Here is a 22,715-nt window from a genome sequence, read left to right on the forward strand (position 1 = left end):
GTGAGCACTTGCTGAGATGTGTTCAAAGGATGACCATGGGAAAAGGGTGATGGCATCAGGGAAAACTTCTGAGCTGCAGAGATGTGTTTGTTTGTGCTCCAATCTCTTCAGGAATTAGCAGAAACCTATTAGGGAAAGGCCTAATCCCATATTGGAAAGGGGGGATTAAGCAACCCAAAGAACTGCCCGGGCCTGAACTTGTAGCACCTTGTGAAAAGTTCATTAATTGTCACTTGCAGGACCAGAGTCAGGGCCAAACTGGCTCTGGAGAAAGGGATGGAAGAGCTGAAGGAGGAGAAACAGGTTTTTATGAGCAAAAACAAGGTCCTGCCCCCCCCCAACCCACCTATAATCACCCTCAGTAGAATTAGGATGCAGTTCCCAGTTGAAATGAGTGATTTGAGAAACCCTACTAAATTCTGAGCAAGTTTCCTAGAGTTTCAAATCCCAGAGTTGGCTCCTGCTCGAGCCCATCCTACAAAGCAATTCCACATTCTCAGCCCTAGTAAAGTCAGTGTAAATATTTACAATATTCACTTCTGTGTGAAACACACAAAAAAAGAGATTTTGTTGAAATTAGGGGGTTATATCTGTGCCTATTTCAGCTGGAGTGGAGCTACAGGATCCTGGGAATTCCCCTGTGCCTCCCAGGTGCCCTTCACCCTTCCCCTCTCACACACACAGCCCAGACTTAGCAGCAGGCCCAGCTTAAACATGGAAAATAATGGGTGGAATAATAAAAGCAATGAGTTGAGGCTGTGGATTCATTGGCAGGAGTTCCCTGCTGCTGAAATGTCGTTTTGTTCAGGGGACAGGGCAGGAATTTCAGCTCTTCCAGCCTCGGTTGGAGCAGTGGGAGCTGAGGGAAGCATTAGGCTCCCAGGGATGAGCTAATTGCTCCATCCTACTTCCAATTTAAAGGTGTTGTCCCTGGAATAGAGTGGACCTGTGGGATCTGAGGGGAGTAGGGGGCTCAGCATTGTGGTGCAGCTTCAGGAGCTGCAGGTGAGGAAGGGCTGAGGATCCTCCAGGCAGGATTGAATTCATTCCCAGACCCCAGAGCAGGGCTGGGATTGCTGCAAATGGCACCTGTGGGCATCTGGGGGCAGATCCTGCTGTTAAGCCAGAGGGAGCAAAGCCTGGCCTGGCTACCAACATCAAGAGCACCACGATTTGCCATCAGCTTTGCTTAAAAAGGATTTAAAAAAAGCTCTTTTCTGGAGTTCCCAGCACGGTTACCTTCCTCAGCGTTTGTCCCTGTGATGCTGGAAGCCTCCCCTGCATTTCCACCAGCAGGCAGACTTGCAGACTTGGAAATCCTGCCAAAAGCACGAGCTCCAGCCCTGCCTGCACTGCTTTAGCTGGAAGCAGCCGTGCTGTCCCTGTTCCTGGAGCTGTTGGAGTGGTACTTCCCACCAGGAAGGGGATGGAGACATTTATTTTCCTTAGTAAATCAGAGGGATGCTGATTAAAACACCCAGGATGGCGTGATTGTGGAAGCAGCGAGTGGAGCAGGAGGAAAGAAGTCCAAAAGGATCCAAAGTCATGACATATTAATGCCTGGAAATGTCTGGAGCTGCCGGCACGGGAAGGAGGATGAATAATTCAGACCAGACAGGATTTCCCTGGCAAGGTCGAGCCTTGTGAAAGGGGAGGCTTTGGAGAGAGCAGCATCCTGTTCTCCTGGTGTTGTGCAGAGAGATCTCCATCCATCCAGAGGGATAAGGTGACTTCCAGCCCTGGCCAGCCCTTCGGAAGGGGGTTATTTTGGATTTTGGATCCGTCGGCACCGCGGCTGCTCCGGCGGGACACGGCACCGCCGGGAGGGTTCAGCTGGAATCTCTGATGCCAGATGAATTCCAAGTCTGCTTTTCAGCTCCGCTGGTGAATCCCAGAGGGATGGGCAGCCGTGAGCAGGGCAAGGAGGGAGCACAGCCATAGGCACAGAGCTCCTGATCCCAACAATTCCCCGGGATTGCTCACAAAATGCCTTGAACGCGGAGCCCGGGCTGGAAGATGAATGTGAGTACCCCGCAAATCAGATGCTTTCAGCTTGAGCTCTGCTTTCAGGCTGGCCAGGCTCGTTTTTTCTTTACCCCCCCTCTGCAGAGACACAATGTGGGGACAGATCCTTTAAATAATTCCCAAAAAAACCCCTTGCCCCTTGTTGGAATGAGCAGGATTTCTGTAGGGAGGAAGCTAAAGGATAGGGAAGAACTTCAGTGATTCTGATTGCAGAGCCTGAACCCACCTCGTGTTGCTTTTCAAAACCACTGATTATTAAGACATTTATTTATTTATTAAGACATTTATTATTATTAAGGGTTATGAAGCATTGCTTAATAATAATAATAAATGTATTGGCTCGTGCTTCACATCCCCAAATCCATCACAGCCTCCAGGCTGAGTTCAGCAGCCCCAAATGCTTGTGGGTTTTGTTAATCTGCAAAAGCAACAGCCACAACAGCAAATATTGGATCCTTGGGAGAGATCCCAATCGATCCTGAGTCAATATTTTTATCCTTAATTTGATTTATTTGACGAGTTTTACATGGACGGTTTATTTCCCAAAGAATGTATCGAGGGCAGGGGACGGATTTCTGGGTGGCACCTTTAGGGAGTTTGGGGGAGATTTGGAAGGGAATTGTTCCAGGAGTGTTTTGAAGCTGTGGGTGTGAGATCCTGCAAGGAAGGCTGTGAGTGTCGTGGAATTTGGGATGTTGGGCTGGGATCGTGACTCAGCATCTTCAGGATGTTTGTGGGAATGCCCAGGGCTCTTCAAGATAAAAATGAGTAAAATTGGGTCTTTAGTGTCTCAGAGGGGCCAGAGCTTGAGTGGCTGGGATCCCATGGGAAAATCCAGTGTGTGGGTACTGCTGGACACACTTGCAGGAGCCACAGGAACGATATTTAATTCATTTTAATGCCTCAGGCTGGACATGTTCACCCAGCCAGCTCTTGGGAACAGCTGGAGCATTTGGGATGAAATCCGTGGTTAGAAAATGTGGCTTCAGTCTTGTTTGTGGGGAAAATGATTCTCCCTCTCTCCAGGCTGGGATATCTGGTGGGAGCCTCAGCATGGCCAGCCCTCCAGGAGCAGGGAAAATTGGAATAGATCTTATGGGAGGGGATCAAACAGCCCCTGGTGGGACTCTGTGTGGAGAAGCGATGCTGGAGCTCCCGAAGGAGAAGTGATGCTGTACTTAACTAACTCCTGGAAAAATCCCGTGTGCCCTCAGGAAGCAGCCTGCACATCCCTCCTCTCCATGTGTGATCCCTGGGAAGAGGAATGTGCAGAAATGTGGGGGCTGTATTTGGGGCAAAATCCCAAAGGGTGGAGGCTGCAAGCCGAGCTCTGGTCCTAAATCTCTGCATTCCCTGAGGAAATGGCACTTCTGGGCTCGTCACAGCACGACTTGTCCCTGCTCCTGCCTTGCCCCCTTTTCCAGAGACAAGGACACAGAGGGACTGACACTTACCAGGTGTTTTCTGGAGCAGGAGAGCTGCAGAGAGGGAGCTGCTGCTCCTCAGCCATGATGAGAATCCCTCGGGAGGGGCTGCAGGTCTCCTGGGGCACAACAGAATTCCAGGGCCAAGGATCTCATTCCAAGGGTGGAGAGGGAGATCCAAGATCCAATCCCGAGGGAGCTGGTTCCTCAGCTCAGTGGAGTTCCAGTTCTGAGGGAGCTGTGTTTAGTTTGGGAGAGGGGGGTGATGCTCCTTCTTCCCCCATCCCTGCAGAGGTTTTAATAACCTCTGTGAAAGTCATTCCTAATTGGATTTGTGGCAGCTCTCCCTGCCCACCTCTGCCCCTGACCTCCTGAAATGGGATCCAAGGAGCACCCAACCACACTGAAAAGGTTGTTCTCTGGGAGTGGGAAGCGCTGGTGTCCTATGCTGGCTGTGCCCCAGCCTTGGAGGGGATTTTCCTCCCAACCCGACCAGAGTTATTCCAGTTTTCTCTACCCCCAGCATCCAAGAGCTGCACATTCATTAATCCCCCTTGGATGAACGGCTCCCCTAATCTCTCCCTGAGGATAATCTCTTTCCAGTTGTGCTGCAGCCTAAGAATTCCATGGTTTTTGTTTCAATGAACACAACAAGGGGAGTAAACTCTCAGAACACCTGCACAATTTGTCTCTCGAAGCCTCCAGGCATTAAAAATATGGGAAATATGGGAAAAGCAGCTGCTGGAAAGAAGTGCTTTCTTCAGCCATCCTCACAGGGCATCTGTGTCATCAGCCTGCAGTGATTCTCTTCCCCACAGCAAGCCCCGGGCTGTCGGAATTCCACTTCCTTGGATGGCAACAATATTCCTGTTCATCTCTGCCCCAAGAGCTGCCAAATACCCAAAACAGAGGAGGGGAAAATCATCTCCTATGGCATGTAACAGTCTTGGGCTGTGTTAAAAAAGCATTTGGGACAGAGCAGAGTATTTTTAAACATGGTGTCCCTTTGGAGACACACAGTTTTATCTGGCAGTCCTGAGGGAAATGCTGGTTTGTGGCAGTGGAAGCAATTCCCTATTTTATGGAGCCAGTCTCTTTTATTTAAAGTACATTCTCATTGCTTATGGGTTTTCAGTGTTAAATGAAAGCCATCACGTGTGTTAGGACTTACAAATGAGCGATTTGAGGATCCCAGTGAGCACCCAGGGCAGGGGGAGGAAGGTGCCATGGGTTCCTTTCCCTGGCTGGGCTGCAGGGAGGGAGTGGAGGATGCTCCAACTCCAATCCCATCTTGTCCTGGGCATGTTTGGGGAGCTTCTTGCTTTTCTCCCAGAAGAGAAATCCCAGAAAACTGTGGAATTCTGTGGTTAAACCAAGCAAAGGGGATTTTCCTTTGAGAGCAGGGCAGCTCTGACACCCCAGAAATCCCATTCCCACAAAGCAGGTGGAATTTTCTTTGGCAGTCCAGTGGAAAGTGCTGGTTTGTGCCAATGGAAGAGATTCCTTCTGTTCAGGAGAATAACTGTAGATTAAGTTTCAGCTGGGAAAAGTGATGAGGGGCAGCTTCCAACTCAAAAATCCTGGTGACTTAGAAGCAAATCTTGGGCTGTGCTTTGTGGAGGGGTTGACACTGTGGATGGGAAAGGGATTTGGTCTGGGGGGCAAAGCAAAACTTAAGCTCTGTTATCATCACCCACTCTCAGGGTGGCAGCACCTTGGATGTTCCCAGACCCACCAGCCCCATGGAAAATGAGCTTTGGGGTTTTAGGAGTGTGTCCCAGGTCCTGCTTTCTGGAGGTGTCTGTGCTCACTGGGGTTGCTGGGGGGTCCCTCCTCCCTCGTGGGGACGGTGCTGCTCCAGTGCCCTTCTCCAGGCACGAATTCCTCTCTCCCTGGGAGTTATTTTAGGCCATGTCCTTTCTCCCAGCCCAAGCAGCCGTGCCCTGAGCAGCTCCATTCTCCCTCATTCCCGTAATTAATAACAAAACTGAGCTGCTGGTGTTAATTGGAGCCCAGCAGGGCCGTGGCAGCCGGCGCCAGCCCTGTAAGAGGATTATTCACTTTCTGTTCCACTGACTTCCAGTTCCAGGGGGAAATCCAGCAGCACGAGGCTGTTTCCAAAGCCCTGGCTGCAGGACAAGCCAGGGGAACATAAATCATGGAGTCAGAGGAAGAGTCATGGAATGATTTGGGCTGGAAGGGACCTTAAAGATCATCTCGTGGGACACCTTCCACTAGCCCAGGTTGCTCCAAGCCCAGTCCAACCTGGCCCTGTGCACTTCCAGGGATGGGAATTTATATATATACAGGTAGATATATAGATAGATATAGATAGATATCTATGTATATAAATATAGATAAACAGAGAGAGAGAAGTATATATATATTATAGTCTGTATCTGTGTCACTCTTAGGGAATAAGGCTCCTGTGTCATTCTTGGGAGTTGACTTTGGGGTTTTTCCCTTCCATATAATGTAGGATCAGGCTTTATACCCCCAAAAGGTTCTCCTGTGCCCTGGCCCTGCTACCTGCAGAGGAATGTAAGTGCTGATCCCACAGAGCACAGCCAGCAATGCCCAACCCAACCCCCTTTGCAGCTGAGGAGCCCCTGGAGGTGGAGTTCCTGCCTTCCAAAGGTCGTGGAAAATAAACAGATAAAGCTCTTGGGAGCTGGGTTAAATCTGCCACTCCTGAACCCCGTGTGTTGATTATTAAGGCATTTAAATAGATACAGTTGGTTTGTTCAAGATATTATCCTGCAGTGACTGTGGGGAGCTGAATCCACCTCTGTTTGGGAACCAGGCCTTTCTGATTGCTGAGCCCCAGCACCACAGATGTACCTTGATTTTTCATCTACACCTTGAAACCTCTCTGGGACAGGCTCTGGGGTAGATGCCTTCAGCAGTGACATCTCCCTCCATCATCCTGAATGCTTTTCTCCTTCGCTGCATCCCGGGGCTCAGGGAACACGGAGAGCTCATGGCAGTGATAATCCTCTTTGTGGCTGCAAGCAGGAGACCTGCTCGTGCCCCCTGGGCTCAGATGAAGTTACAGGACTCTACTGCCTGTCCCTGTGCCTTGGGCAGAGGGCAGAGTGCTCTGAGTGTGCACAGCACAGCAGTGTCCCCTCCATGTCTTCTCCAGGGCTGGAGAGGATCTGCTTGCCCAGCCCAGCTCAGAGCTGGGACTAACAGCCCACAGCCCAGCCTGAGGACCTGGAGACTCTCCCTGTGCACCAATAATGCAGCCTTTTGATAAGGGCCCTGTTGTCCCTGTGTGATGAGGTGGCTCAGGCTGGCTGTGTCCCGCTGAGGGTCTGTGTGACACCGCTGAGCACAGCAGGAGCTGGCAGTGCCACTACTCTGAGCTCAGCCCTGCCTAAGTGGGTTACAGAGACACTCAGCAATGTTTAAAGAGTTCCTGGATCAGAAATAGATCCCTTCTCCAGAGGAACAGGTCATGGCAATTTGCTTTCTATTTTTTTTTTGTCCTACCCCAGCATTTGCATGCCGAGCTGAGCAGCATCCCTTGGCCTGCTGCTCTGGACTGGGAGCACTCAGAAACATAGCTTTTCCAGCTTTTCCTGGGAGGAAAGGCATATTCTCTGTCCCTGCAAATGGTGGGGCTTTTCTGTCATGGAAATGGCTTTGTCCTGATGCCCCACTCAAGGGGAGAGGTCAGGAAGATGTCAGTAGGGTAGGGTGGCAGAACCTGGGTGTCTGGGACCTTCCAAAGCCCCCCAGCCTTCAGTGCCACCTGTGAGATCTTAACCATTCTTTTCCCTGACTAAAACCCCCTTTCACAAGGATTTCTGCATTTTTCCTCTGTGGTGGAAAATGGTTTTGCAGGCCCAGAGGGAGTGGGCACAGTTGGTCCTCACGTCCTCTCCAACATGACCAGTGATTCCCTGAAGGTTTCCCGTGCCCTGTAGGTGCTTGTGGGCAAAACTTCCACCCTGCAGAAGGGGAAAAGGGTTGTGTCATCTGGGAAATCCAGCCCCAAACCATCCCTCATTTCACCTGGAGTTTACCTGAGCACTTCCCCAGTGAGCCGGGATGGAGCCGCCTTCCCTCCCACCACCAGCCCCTGGAAAGGAGATTATCCCTGGAACAGCAGGAGTGGCTTAGGCTGGCAAGCACAGATGGGATGTTGGGAAGGAGCAAAACAATCTTGGGAAGGAGCAAAAAGAGGTGAGGGTTAGGTCTTTCCCTGTGGCTGTAGGACAAGGCTGCTCCATCCCCAACACACTGCAGTAATTGTTTACTTGCTTCATCACTCCAGTTTCCAGCTCACAGATATTAAATAAGGCTCCTCAGAGGAAAGGAAAATAAATTCTCTCCCAGAATGATCTTTTGGGAGACCCCACAGAGAAAACCATAAGTTCATCACATGCATTTTGTAAAAAGAATTAAAAATAATTGAACCTGACACCAAGAGCGTTAAACGAGATTAAGAAAAGCTGAGAACAAATGGGCTCCCCATTTAATAAGATCAGTGTATTCCATCCCTATCCTTTTCACCTTTTTGGGGCTGAGATTGTGGAATATTCCTCCCAGGGACTGGAGGGGCTTTAAGGTCCTTCCAACCCAAACCATTCCAGGATTCTCTGAAGCTGTAGAATAAGACCTGTGGCTCCCACAGCAGTTCCCATCTCCAGCACTGGGTTGTGCAGGCTCAGCACCCATTCCAGCTTGTCCTTCCCCATTTCCTTGGGCACTGTGAGCCCTGAGGGCTCTGCCCAGCTCTGGGGGCTGGGATGGGGATGTGCCATCCCTGTTGGCAGGAACTGATGGCCAATGGATCAAGTAAGATCAGGATCACCACACATGCAGCCAAGTCACTTCATGGTCAGCGTCCACCTGCTCCCTGGTTGTAATTTTGGGCTGAAAAAGCCACAAAATGGGGCAGTTTGGCAGGATGAAGCTGCACTCAGAGGCCCCAGCCCTGCACTCAGCTGAAAAGAGCAGTGAGTGAGGGAACAAGGCAAGACAAAGCACACACAGTTGCTTTCAGGCTGATATGTAGATTTATGCAGAAAACAAATATAAAGAGCTACATCTGTTGCAAGTGGAGTATAATTCATCATCAGGGAAGAGGGCTTGTTTCCTCACAGCTACATTTGCTGTATTTTATTTTCCCTGGGATTGTGTGTCGTGATGGAGTTTGGGGGTGTTTGGAAGTTGCATTTCTTTGAATATACATGAATACAGAAATCCTTGCCTGTGCAGGGTGACCAGATTCCTAATGTGCTCCATTAGAAATCTCTGGCCATTGGGCTTTTCAGCATGTTTTGCAAACCCAAGTGGGGAAAAGCCAGCGAGGAGCCTTTGAATAGTGCAGAGCTGGAGGGTGTGATAACAGGGATGGATTTCCTGGCCTTTCCCTGTTTGCAACGTGTTTAGTCCTCTGCATCCCAAGGGATGGTGGAGGGAAAGCTTTCTAACAGCCATTCCCCCTCACAGGTGGCTGTTCCACAGGCAGCTATTTTGGAAAGCAATTCTGCTTTATTGTGGAAGGGAATCTGTGCCTGTGCAGCTGCGGGTTCTGACACCCTTTGCTGCCTCTTTGGGCTCCTCTGACTTACTCAGAGAGCAAATCCTGTGAGGAGCAGCTGAGGGAGCTGGGGGGGCTCAGCCTGGAGAAAAGGAGGCTCAGGGGGGACCTTCTGGCTCTGCAACCCCCTGACAGGAGGGGGGAGCCGGGGGGGGTCGGGCTCTGCTCCCAGGGAACAAGGGACAGGAGGAGACGGAACGGCCACAAGCTGTGCCAGGGGAGGGTCAGGTTGGACATCAGGAGGAATTTCTCGCTGGAAAGGGTGGTCAGGCACTGGCAGGGGCTGCCCAGGGAGGTTTGGAGTCCCCACCCCTGGAGGTGCCCAAGGAAGGACTGGCCGTGGCACTCAGTGCTCTGGGCTGGGGGACAAGGTGGGGATGGGGCACAGGGGGGATCCATGGGCTGGGAGGGCTTTTCCAACCTGGATGATTCCATGATTCTGTGACTGTGGGCTCAGCACCCTGAGCCAGGTTTGGGAGATGACTGCAGGGAGATGCTCAGGAAGGCCACGAGGTGAGTGCCCTCAGTGGTACCTTTCCAAAGACTGCTGTTGGAATCACAGGATCATTAAGGTTGGAAAAGCCCTCCAAGACCACCGAGTCCAACCTCTTCTCACCTAAAGCAGAAAGGCAAAGCAAAGGGGCAGCCATGGAAACACAGATATCCAGGGAAGATCATGGGCATCCCAGAGCCCAGCCCACACCCCCAGCACTGCCCCTGGCAAAGTACAGCACGGGAAAAGCTGGGAGGAGAAGGCAGAGAGGGGATTTCGGTCTTGTCCCTAAAATTTGGAGGTAAAAAAAGAACTCCACTAAGAACTGTTGGTTGTTAGTGTGTTTATTGAGCTGTTATGGTAATATTGCCTCGCTGAGAAGGGCTGGATTAAGCACATCATAAATCATTAGAGAAAAGCAAAGCAGCAAAACGTCCTCCTGCGAACCTGAACTGCATCCAAATGCAAAGGGGCTTGTGAAGATGCACAGACAAAGAAATAACAAAAGATAATTGCCCTTGACTGGAACCTGGGCACCAGCAGCTCTGTTGTCTGCTCCAAATTAAATGCTAATTGAGCAGATTGATGGAACCTGATCTCACCCTTTGAAGGGCACCTGCAGCAACATCTCTTTCAGCAGTAATTGCACTTTCCCCTCTCCTGGTGCACAGGTTCCCTCTGTGTGCCAGGCTCTGGCTGCTTTAGGCTGGGATTAATTCTATGTAACCTCAATCAACCCCTGAGCTGAGCTCAGGAAGTTAAACCTTGGTAAAAGTGAGGAATGGCTGTGGAAGGAACACCCTGACTTTATTTTTCCCAACCATTTCCTGTGACTCTCATTTAAGAGATTTGGGCGAGAAACAATTCACTGTAAGATATTTATGGTGCAAGAAAAAGAAAAAACACAACAAACCTCCTCAGCCCTAAATCAGGCAGTGGGCTGGATCACCTGGGATGCAACAGAAAGCTGGGAGAAATCCCTGGATGTTGATTCTTCTCTAAACATTATCCAGCTCAGGCAGCTGGGATGAACCTGCTGTGATGCTGCTGGAGCTGAGCACTGGCCTTCCCTGGATTTGATAACCCTCAGAACCCCCCCAGGTGATAATCAGGGGCCTCCAGGGCAAATGACACAAACCTTAATGAAGCTGAAACTTCATTTAGGGGCTGATTCCTCCAAAAGATCACGGGCAGGAGGAGTTTTTGGGGGCAGAATCTCTGCAAAACCTTCTCAGCACACGTTGAAATTCATGAGTTAATGCATTTAGAGGAACCAACATAAATATTAAGATTCAGCAGGGCTCTGTGGACTCGTGCATTTGAAATATTCCAGCTATTTCCCTGCTTGCATTCCTTCCCCAAGTGCCTTCCAAACCAGTTTAGAAAAGGTCTGTTTTTTTTTTTTTCCTCGGCCTGGATGATTACACTGAATTCCAGAGGCTGTTTGACAGATAAGGAGGATCCTTATTGACCTTACTTTTGTTTACCCTGTGTCCTGTTGGCCCTCCCGTGCCTGCCAGGCAGGGACAGGCACAGGGAAAACAGCCCTGGCAGATTGGGATGCCCCATCCCTGGAAGTATCCAAGCTTGGACAGGGCTTGGAGCAACCTGGGCTAGTGGAAGGTATCCCTGCCCATGGCAGGGGGTGGGATGAGATGAGCTTTAAGGTCCTTTCCAACCCAAACCATTCAGGGATTCTGGGATTCATCCTCCACCCCGCAGCAAATAATTTAGAGGAAAACCAGTTTGGGCAGGAGCATCTGTTGTATTCTCCAGTTTGTACCAAGGAAAGGAGTCAATGTGGTTTTTCTGGGGGTTTTAGGGCACCAGGAATGGCCATTTTTGCAGCCTCAGTGGTGCTGCCATGGCCAGTGACATCAGTGGTCCCTGTGTGTGGGGAGGGCTTGTGGGAGGTCTGGGTTCCTCCAGGGAAGAGGTTTGGAGCCATCCCAAGATCTTTTCTGGCTGTAAACATCAAATCCCAGTTTGGACAATCAGCCAAAAATGCTGAACTCGACCTGAGAGGGGATCAGCTGTGAGGAGGTGCCACTGTCCCTCTCCTCCACCTCTGTCACCCCCTGTGCCAGCAGAGGAGCTTTAATGGCAGTGGAATCACTGCCACTCTTGCTGCTCCTGTGATTTCCCTCCCTCCTTATCCCCCCCTCTAAATTAAGCAAAGGATTAATTTGCTAAATTTAAACAGTTAAACCTGCAAATCCCAGGGGCACCCTACAAAAACAATGCCCACTCAGGTTTTGCTGGTTTGCCAGGCAGTGCCATGGCACCCCTGCCGTGCCCTCCAGCTTCCCAGGGGAGCATCCAGCTATCCAGGGAGGGATGCAACCGGCTGGACCCCATCCCTGAGCCCTGCTGGGCTGCAGGTGAGTCCCCACTGTGTCCATTTTTCAATGAAATGACCTTATTCTGTGCGTTCCAGGGGTGGTTTCTGGTTGGTTTTGTTGCTGGAGTCACGGATGCCCTGGGCTGGCTGGGAAACAGGGAGCAATGCAGCATCCCTGTGCTCCTAAATCCCAAAGCCAAGCCAGGAATAGGGATAACTGGAGTGTGCAGGCAGTGCAGGATGTTATTTGTGGTTTTAAAGAGGAGACAACCTTTAATGTGTGAATAAACTGTAGAAAATCGATACAAATATGTTTGAAATGGGAAGGTTTATTGAGGCAGCAGCACACGAGGGCCTTTGGGGGCTCGAGCTTTGAAAAATTTGGAAGGGGCTGAGGAGCACCCAGCACTGGGATGGAACTGGAGCTGTGGAACCTTCTGGAGTTGCAGCCACTCTGCCAGAATATTTATCATAGAAGCATAGAATGGTTTGGGTTGGAAGGGACCTTAAAGCTCATCCAATTCCACCCCCTGCCATGGGCAGGGACACCTTCCACTGTCCCAGGTTGCTCCATCCTGGCCTTGGACACTTCCAGGGCTGGGGCAGCCACAGCTTCCCTGGGCAACCTGTGCCAGGGCCTCCCCACCCTCCCAGGGAACAATTTCTTCCCAGTATCCCACCTAAATTTAATCTCCTTCAACTTAAACCCCTTGTCCTGTCACTCCAAGCCTTCATCCCAAGTCCCTCCCCAGCTCCCCTGGAGCCCCTTTAGGCACTGGAAGGGGGTCCCAGCTCTCCCTGGGGTGCCACAGCCTCTTCCCCTTCACTTGGGACAGACAAATCAAGAAGCCCCGTTAGGTTTGATCACAGCTGCTCCCAGAACAGCAGGAATTCCGTGAGGTAGGAAAATCTTCCAGGTGAGACTTTGTGCTCAGTGTTGGAAAAGATAGACCAGGTAAAATTAAAGCAAAGCTTTAATTCCCATTGGCTGCTGGAGAGGGCAGGGGGCAGCTGAGGAGGAAACAGCCCCCCTCACATGGGTATTTATAAATACCTCAGAGTCCTCACTTCTGTCTGAGTGACACATTCCTTGTCCCAGCATCATTCCAGCTTCAATTTGCCCTCTTTTCACTCCCCTGCCTACTTGAATAAGTTATTTTAGAGGCACCAATCTGCCAGCTCTGTTGTGTTTGGGACTCAGCTTCAGCTGGGAAAATAGGGGAAACAGCAAAATAACCCTAACTGCAGCTGAACAGGGCGAGGGGAATGCTCTGACCCCCAGCCTGGGGCTCCATCCTCCCACAGCCATCCCTGGGGCCTGGGGGTGGGACCCTGCTGCAGCTTGTCCAGCTTCTCCCCCCGCACTGCCAGACACGTGTGGGAGGCTGGCACGGCTCAGGCAGGCAGCAGGAGGCTGAAATCCCTCCTGCAGAGCCCAGGAGGCATGAGCAGTTCCTCCCAGTTCCTCCCAGCACTCGCTGGGGACTCTGCTGGTGCAGGAAACAGCCCCAGATGCCCAGGCGTGTGTTGTTCCTGTGGGTAGAATTGGCCTTCAGACACAAATCCCTGGGTTCCTGTTTGCTGCTGTGATCTGGGAAGGTGTCTGTCACCATGGCATCTCTGTGTGTGCAGGAGGGACACAACCAGGAGCTTCTCCCTGCCAAAAAAAAAAAAAAGCTGGTTATTTTTCCCTTGGAAAAGGTTGAACCCCTGTCCTGAGCTATGGGGAGAAGGTGGGGATGGCATGGGATGGAGCTGCTGAGGGACACACTGGGTGGAGGCAGCTGTGGGCTCTCCTCCCTCCTCTTCTTCTTCCCCAGATGGTGCCAGAGCAGGTCCATGGGATGCTGGGAATGGTTGTGGCTCCTGGAACAGGGAATATTCACCAGGGCGGATATTTCCAAGACGCCTCAGAATGAGGGTGATGACGTGAGTGAAGCCAGGGGTTCTTCTGGCTCTTGGAAGGTCAGGAAGAAGAAACCAGAGCTCTTGGCCCTTGGCTTGTGCTCTCTGCAAAGCTGGGAGCTGCATTATTTGGGATGGAAGAGCAGCATCCCTCCACGGCGAGCTCAGTGAGGCTGGACCCACAAAATGTGAGGCAGAAAATTTTTATAAAAGAGGAGAAATGGGGGGAAAAATGCCCCTGAATAGAAGTGGCCAGTTTAGGGGCCAGGGGATATATTGGCAGTCTGATTTTGGGAGGTCTGTGCTTGTTTGTGTGGGTGTTGGGGTCCAACACAGACTCCAGGTGAACTCTGACAGCCTTGGGGTGACAAATCCCAGAAATACTCACAGAGGGGTTGCACCAGGAAAAGGAAATGGATCTCAGGGCAGTCCTTTTCCTTTCCAGGGGTGGGAGGAAATGTGAATTGTTTGTGTTCAGAGGGAACTACCCTTCCCTGTTCCATCAGCACTGTTCCCCGGGAGGTTCCTGGCTGTGTAGGGACAGTGGGCAGCTCTGGGTGGGAGTCACTTCAAGAGAAATCCCCCCAGAAACCAGTTTTTAGGGCAAACACGCAGCTTTTGAGCTCCAGGTGGGCGTGAGGGTGCTGCACCATGGGTGAGATGAAGACCCAGCTGGTGGAGATGGATTTGGATGGGGTGTGAAGGCCAGGAGAAGGAGGCAGCTTAAGGGTGGCTGGGACTTCCCTGCTTCCCTGCTTTCCTCCTTCCCTGGCCCAAAAGCTTCAGCAATTTAGCCTGAGAGAGAGCACAGGAAACCCATTTTAAACTGGGGTTAAAATAGCACCAAAATAGTCAAATGAAATAAATTTAATAGCTCACAGTAATAAGCAAACTGGCTTTTAAAGCAGCCCTGCATTCATCCCATGGAAGTAATAAGGAACTTATTTTCCTGACGTATTTCTGCTTCAGAGTAAATTCCACATGCCTTGTTTGTATTAAAACCTCCTTTGCACTGAATAAAATAACTGTAAAGCACCTTCTTTCATCTGTAAGGGGTTGTGTTCACACTCTTCACCCTTTAAAATTCGGATGAATTTCAAGTTTTTCATTGCATTGGAGAAGGAACTTATTTGATGTCGGCTTGTAAAAGAGATAAATTACATATGTGTTTTGAATAGCAATATCTGCTTTCTTCTTGTGAAGGGTCGAGTGAAAATATGTTCTCCATGTATAATTAGAAATGTGGAGGGTTTACTACAAGATGCAAAATGATTTTATCTGTCTGCAATGAAAAAAAAAAGAGGGGAAACTTGGAAAAATCATCGGGCACGTGTGTGATGTGTTAAACTCGTGAGAGGACACCTTTTGAAGACAGGGAGGCATTTTCAAGGGCTGGGAGTAGGAGATGTTATAAATGCACTGGTGGCATGGAAGAAAAGAAACCTCCCTAATTGATCAGGCGCACAGAGATCCTATAAATAAAGCTTTCCACAAGCCTGTGGCTGCCAGACTGGAACCAGGGAACAGCTCCTCCCCTTTGCTCAGCAGATATTCACTTTTAGGGTGGTGGTGACATTCAAACAGACCCAAATAAAGAATTTCACCCCTCCCAGCGTGTCGAGTGCCACCCCCTCCCAACCTTACAGGGGTGCAAGTGGTAAAAATTTCTGCCAATGTAATTAATTCCCAGGCTCTTGCTCCCTCCTGTCATTTGCTGGAATTATTTTTGTACCTGCACTTTGCAGAGTTCCTGATTTTTTTTTTTTAATTTTTTTTTTTTTTGGAGTTTCAACCCAAAAGCTGTGGCAGCCTGGAAGGTGAGGGGGGATGGAGCTGGGAGGAGGGATGAAGCCTTGGGTTGTCAGGAGAGTAAAGTTGGGTTAATCTGTGCTGGTCACCTGGAAAGCACCTGGTGGAGACACTGAAGCCCAGAGGTTAATCCCACCTTGGCCAAATAATCCATATTATTATTCCCTGTGTATCACAGGCCCCTGTTATCCCTCTGAAGCTGTGGCTGGGAGCCAGGATCTCCTACAGGAAAGCTGGAGAGGGACTATTTACAAGGACATGGAGTGACAGGACACAGGGAATGGCTTCAAACTGCCAGAGGGCAGGGTTAGATGGATATTGGGGAGGAATCCTTCCCTGGGAGGGTGGGGAGGCCCTGGCACAGGTTGTCCAGAGAAGCTGTGGCTGCTCCATCCCTGGAAGTGTCCAAGGCCAGGCTGGATGGGGCTTGGAGCAACCTGGGCTAGTGGAAGGTGTCCCTGCCCTTGACAAGGGGTAGGAACAAGAAGAGCTTGAAATCCCTTCCAAGCCAAACCTTTCCGTGAGTCTGATTCCCACCCCACAGTCAGATGGGAGAAGAGTGGATGTCTCCACAACACCTCCAACATTCCAGCCCCATTCTGTGCCCTATTTCTGTGCCAATCTTTTTCCTGCCTCATGGCACTGGTGTTTTGGTCCCCTGAGCTCCTGGGGCTGACAGGATTCCCCCATCCTGGGGGTCAGTCCCTGCTGCCAAAGAGAGAAATCCTGAGGAGGATTTGGCAGTGGCAGAGCAGGCACGTCCCCCCCTCCCCCGGGCAGGTCTGTGTCTCCTCAGGATGAACAGCTGCATAGCAACCAGTTCAAAAGTCCCAGGAGTTAACTGGCTGCAGATGTTTCCCTTCTCCCTCTCTTCCCTTTGGAATAACTTAAAAAGCCAGGCTGGACTGCAGGGAACCACAAAGGGGAGAAGCCCCCAGCACTCCCCCCCTGCCCTGTGCCCACTGCCTGGGTGTTTGTGCCACGTCTGGCATCACCCTCCCCATCCTAAACAATAGGACACTTTTAAACCCCCCTGGGCTGGTTTGGGCTGGGCTGGAGTTAATTTTCTTCACAGTGTCTGGGATGGGGCTGGTTTGGATTTGTGCTGAAAACAGTGTGATAATATAGAGCTGTTTTCCCTCTTTCTGCCACAAAGCATGGAATTTAATGTTTGAATTTCATTATAATTAAGACTAGTTGCTGTTTCTCCCTCTGCCAGGACTTTACCATCCCCTAAACTCTCCCCCACTGTATCCACTGGGTTTGGACTGTAGGGATGTGCCACCCAGAGCTGCCACATCTCCCAAACCACGTGTTGAAGATGCTCATCCGTGTGATTAATGTTCTCCATTTCAGCCACACAACCTTAAAAGGTCCTCTTACCATGGATTTGGGAATGGGAACATTTGCGTGTTAAACTTGGCTGTGCTGACCCAGAATGCAGAAACTAGATTAGTTTTTTTTAGCAGAGTTATTTATAGGAGACTCTTAACTAGTTACTTTAAATTACTTGGAAAGAAGGGAAGAAGTGGAGAGTGTGGAAGTGGGGGTTTGTGGCGGGTGCTCTGTGGTCCCTCGGGGTGTGGGAGGGACGATGTCACTCGAGTTGTCACTGAGCCTCCCTGCAAACCAGAGCAGAGGGGCTCCAGCCCTTGAAGCATCTCCGTGGCCTGCTCTGGACTTGTTCCAACAGCTCCATGTCCTTCAGATATTGGGGGCCTGAGAGCTGGAGAGTGGGGTCTTACCTCAATGGGTCAGAGGGGCAGAATTCTCCCCCTTCCCCTGCTGCTCACGCTGTGGGATCAGCCCAGGGCACGGGGGGATGGGTTTGGGACTGACAGAACACATGGCTGGGTCAACCAACACCCCCAAATATTTCTCCTCAGGGCTGTTCTCCATCCCTTCCCTGCCCAGCCTGTGTTTGTGCTCGGGATTGTCCCGACCCAACCGCGGAAATCGTGAATAATAATAATAATAATAATAATGTATTGTAGAAGAAAGAAATAGTTATAACAGTTATAACAACAACATGACTTCACACCGTAGTTATAATTTAAAAAAAAAAAAAAATAACAAAAATGCTGATTTCCCCCCCCCCCCCATTCTCGCAGGGCACAACCGGCGCTCCCCGCAGCCCCCGAGCGGCGGAGCCTCCGCCCTGCCCGGCCCCGGCTCCCCCCGCGGCGGCCGCGGCAGCGCCGCCCCCCGAGCCCGCACCCCCCGCACCCCCAGCCCGCCCCGCACCCCCGAGCCCCCCGCCCTCCCCTCCCTTCCCTCCCCGCCCCGCCCGGGGCCGCCCCGCCGGCGGCAGCTCCGGAGCGCGGGGGCGGCCCCGGGGCCGGCGCTTCCCGGTGCCCGGCGGGCAGGAGCGCTCCCGGCGCCGCCGCCACGGCTCCCCTTCGCTTCTCTCCGCCAGGATTCCCGGGAGGATGGCATGGATTTAGGCAGCGACGCCGGCAGCAGCCGCTCCAGCTCGGAATCCAACTCCAGCAAAGCCACGCCGTGCTCGGAGGGCAAGTCCTCGCCGTGCCCCAGCAGCCTGGACCTGGCGGCGCTGGAGGACTCGGAGGAGGACTCGGAGGAGGAGGACGGGGGGTCCCCGCCGTGCCCGCCGCGCTGCCCCGCCGCCCATGGGCGCGGGTGCGGGTCCGTGCCCGCCGGGCCCCCCCGGCGCTCGGCCCGCCCGCACCCCCCGCCCCGCACCGAGCGGGGGGCGGCCGCGGGGCCGGCCGGGCGGAGGGGCGGCGGGGCGAGGCCCCCCCGGGAGCCGCAGCCCCCCGCGATGGACTGGGCAGCCCTGGAGAGGCACCTGGCGGGGCTGCAGTGCCGGGAGCAGGAGAGAAACCCCCGCGCCAACCCCGCCTCGGTGAGTGGGGAAGGGTCGCGGTGCTGGGGAGGAGCGGGGGGGGAGGTTGGAGGGGGGCGTTTGGGGTCGGTGGTGGAGGTTGGAGGGGGGAATTGGTTTGTTCTGGTGGGATGGCACCTGGAGTGCTGCGTCCAGCGCTGGGGTCCCCAGCGTGAGGATGTGGAGCTGCTGGAGCGAGGCCAGAGGAGGCCACGGGGATGCTCCAAGGGCTGGAGCCCCTCTGCTCTGGAGCCAGGCTGGGAGAGCTGGGGGGTTCCCTTGGACAAGAGAAGGCTCTAGGGAGGGCTGAGAGCCCCTTGCAGGGCCTAAAGGGGCTCCAGGAGAGCTGGAGAGGGACTTGGGACAAGGGATGGAGGGACAGGACAGGGAGGAATGGCTTTAAGCTGCAGGAGGGTGGATTTAGGTGGGATACTGGGAAGAAATTCTTGACTGTGAGGGTGGGAGGCCCTGGCACAGGCTGCCCAGAGAAGCTGTGGCTGCCCCTGGATCCCTGGAAGTGTCCAAGGCCAGGTTGGACGGGGCTTGGAGCAACCTGGGCTAGTGGAAGGTGTCCCTGCCCAGGGGCTGGAATGAGATGAGCTTTAAGGCCCATTCCAACACAATCCATTCTATGATTTTCTAACTTTCCTGGAATATCTTTGGCCACGGTGAGAGCTGATTCCCTGCTACTCCAGGGATGGGGCCAGGGATGCTGTTGGTGCCTGGTGGGTGCAAGGTGCCACCACCAGGCTGTCTGAGAGGTGGCTTCTCCTTGGAGAGGCAGAGGAATAACAGCTTTTCCCGGGCTGGGAGTGGTGCCAGGCTGGCGGTGCACGTTCCCCTTTCCTAAGGGAAAGAATCTTCCCTAAGAACCTGCTGTTTGTCAGCCAGGATGAAACCCCCAAACACTGTTTTACACACCCTGTAAATTGTGGTGTGATCTCACTCTTTGCAGAGTGACTTAGGAATTGCTCAGAACTTTGGAGCTGCAGTGATGTTGTGTGAACAAGCACTGCAGACACACCGGTGACTCTGTTTGAGACTCTTCCATAATGTATGAATTCAAAGGAATCCACAAAATCTCCTGGAAGCTCTGCGGGGAGCCTTGGGATGCGCTGGAACACGTGATGAGCCGCCTGTGCCTCCCCAGCCAGACCCTACAGCCTCGCCTCTGGCACGCCTGGCTTTCTGTCAGGATTTTTGGGTTTTTAAAAGGCATTCCAACCCTTTACTTCCTGTGAAGTCATCGAGCTCAGGGAGGTGGGGATTTCCCCCCCAAAGCCTTGAATTACAACTAATTGGTGACAAATCTGGGTGGGTGCTGGGCACGATGAGTAAGCTGAGGGCTGAGTGGGACTGCTGCCGTGCAAGGGGGTGCTTTTTTCCAAAGCCTGAACGTTGTAGCCTCGGCGCCCTGAGGAACTGACAGGTAACATCCTTAATTACAGTCATTTGTGCAGAAACTCGGCTTAAAGAAAAAAATACCCACCTCATTTTTGTGGTCTGGGAGCTCCTTTCTGCAGCCTTATCTGATCAACTCTGCTGGCAGCACCCACTGCTGGAAACTCTTTGCCTCCAGGCATGTGCTTCTCCAGGTGAGCTGTCAGCGAAGGAATTTTGCCTGTTGACCCCTGTAAGGATTTTTCTCCTCCACCCTCCCGTTCCCTCCTGCCAGCACAAAGGCTCTGGAAGGCAATCAGGCTGCCTCACGCCCCGACTCGTCCCGCAGAGAGCCGGGGTTTGCAGTGCTGTGCAAACCAAGCGCTCCTCGGCAGCACGTGGAGCTGGTGATGGACCCCCAGGTTTGGGAATCGAGGAGCCCAACACCTTGAGAGCACCTCCCGCGGGTAGGACTGAGCTGCTGCTTCTCTCACACCCACAGCAACTGGAGTTTTTCACTCTACAATGAGTTTTCCAGTGGAGAGACCTTCCTCCACTCTCCACCCCACTGGCTGTCCTGGAGGCACCTGAGGAAGCTCCTGGTTTGCTTTCCATCCCTGTGTTTGCTCCAGGATTCCCCTTCCCCTGGCTCACAGGGTGGAGGAGGAGGAGATAGTCCAGCTCTGCTCCTTCCACTTCCCACCTGGATCAAAGGGAAAGGGCTGTTGGCAGCAGCCCAGACTCTGCTGGGAAGGGACATTTCACCTCCTGGCTGGCTCAGAAGGGGTGTTTGATGCCCCCATGGTTCCTCCTGCCCCTCCTGGGCTGTGTCTGTAGCACCCAGTGTTCCCCTGCATGGACCTTCAAGGCTAAACCAGACCGAAGAGAAAACCTCTGGTTTTATTTTTGTTTTTCCTGCCCTTGACATTTCCCTGCGGTTCAGTGTCTTGCTGTTTACAACAAAACCTTGCCTTGCCCTGCTGGAAGCCCGAGTGTTTGTAAACATCGGAATCATGAAGTGAAAGCAACCAGGAAGCAAGTTCGGAGGGGATGGACTGGGCTGCTCCAACTGCTGCAGAATATCTCAGGAAAAGGGAAATTTCACTGGAACAGGCCTTGGCTGGTGTGGTCTGAAATCGTCTCCTCACCAGGGATGGGATGTAAAAGCAGCTGCTGCTCTGAGTGCAAGTGTTCCTCAGGCTGGTTTACATTCTCAGGAATCCAGCAGGGATGTTTTATTAAGGAAAATAGAGTCCTTTATGCTGTCAGCACCTGTATTTAGTTGCTTTTCTCGTGCTCCAGGAGGAGGCAGGGCAGGGGTGACTGCAGTGGGACAGGAGTGACCCGTCACAGCTCGGTCTGGGCGCAGCTTTGCTGCCCACTGTGCTCCTCACCATGGGGTCACACGTGGGGCTGGGGGACAGGAGAGGAGCCCTGGCTGCTCCATCCCTCCTCCCTGTCCCTGGCTGGCTCCTTCTCAGCCTGGTTTGGGGAGTTGCTGGTGCTCCACAAGCCTGCAGTGACCTGTGCTGTGTCCTTGCAAGCCCACGGGAACCTGTGCCGAGTCCTTGCTGAGGGACAGTGCTCACGTTGGACTCACAGGAGAAGGAAATTCTCCCTTCTAAGGAAGCTCTGAGATGGTTTTAGGAGGTTTTCCAGGCAAGGAAGATATGGGCTGAAGTGCAAGAAGCGGCTGGGAATGCTTCGCGTGGGCTAAATGTCATTTAAGCTGGTGAGGGACCTTCAGTCACATCTGTAGGTGCAGAGATCTGCCCCGAGTTGCTGGGAAGGCTGGGAAAAGGGAATATTAATTACATGGAAGTGGCTGTTGTTTTGCTTCCAAATCACAGCACAGACAAGGCAGGAGGGCCACAGCTGGTTCCTCAGGGTGCAGAAGGGCCGTGGTGGCTGAAAGGCTCCCAGCAGGACTTTTGGGAAGAGGTTGGCAACTGCTGCTCAGCCTTGGCAGCCCCATGAAGTGATGCTGCTGAGAGAGCCCCCAGGACCAGCTGGGTCAGGATCTGTCCATCCTGGCCATGCCACATCCTTGGGCAGGTTCTTCTCAAGGTGCCACCCAGGTCCCTAATGCCACATGGCTCTGGGAGGGTCCACATGGGTGAGGTGGGAAAACGGTGTCTAGAAATGGAGAATATTTCCTTTCTTCACCCAAATAAAGGTGAAATGACTGATTTTGAAGCGGCACTTGGGCAGACAAGCAGCTACAGGCCCAGTGGGTTGTGTTAAATGTCCCTTGGATCTTCTGGACTCCACCTGAGGGAAGAAATCCCATCCTTTCTGAAGGCAGCGGCTGCTCAGCAGGTTCATCACGGAGATGCTTGGATCAATCCCATCACCCAGCTGCACGGATCCACCCCCTCCCATTTTTTTTAATTTTTCCCCTTTGCTCCACTCCTGGCTGTCTCCAAAGCAGTAGCAAATGTGCCATGAGATGATTTATGGCCCCGGGGAGCTGTGGAGGTGCCGGGGAAGCAGCGACGCCCCGCTCGCCGCTCCGCTAATGGTTCCAATAAAATCCAAATCGGCCTTAATGGTTTTAATATTCTTCCCATCGCAGCTCCGAGGATGGTAATTACAATCAATAGGATGTATTGTCTGAGAATAATATCTGCAAATTCCACAGTCAATTAAAAAAAACCCACGCTTGCAGGAGGGGAAAGTGGCTCAGGCAGCTCCGACTTACCCTCGCTCGTGCCAGGCTGGGGAGGGGATGGCACTGCTGAGGGAATTGTGCTGCCCACAAAGCTCATCCCTGCAGCCTCCAGGACTTCTGTAGAAGCCTTTTGTGTGGGTGAGGGTGTGCTGGAGCCTCTTTTTCATCACTAAAATATTCCTGCGTGTGCTGTGGAGACAGATTGATGCCCGTTATTTGGTCACTTCGGTGGTAAATAGAACAGATCCCACATCAGCACCGGGTCCAG

General features: G+C 52.4%; 1 protein-coding gene across 1 annotated transcript in view; it reads left to right on the top strand.

Annotated features, from left to right (window-relative positions):
* SCHIP1 (schwannomin interacting protein 1) overlaps nucleotides 1-22,715 on the top strand; it is a 132,486-nt gene that overhangs the window by 77,208 nt on the left and 32,563 nt on the right. Inside the window, exon 5 of the mRNA XM_051781868.1 lies at nucleotides 17,968-18,417. Within this exon, the coding sequence (XP_051637828.1) occupies nucleotides 17,968-18,417 (450 nt within the window). The remainder of the gene's footprint in view (nucleotides 1-17,967; nucleotides 18,418-22,715) is intronic.

Source organism: Manacus candei, unplaced genomic scaffold, assembly GCF_025592945.1.
Source record: "Manacus candei isolate 608988 ecotype Guabito, Panama unplaced genomic scaffold, ASM2559294v1 h1tg000015l, whole genome shotgun sequence".
Lineage (NCBI taxonomy): Eukaryota > Metazoa > Chordata > Aves > Passeriformes > Pipridae > Manacus > Manacus candei.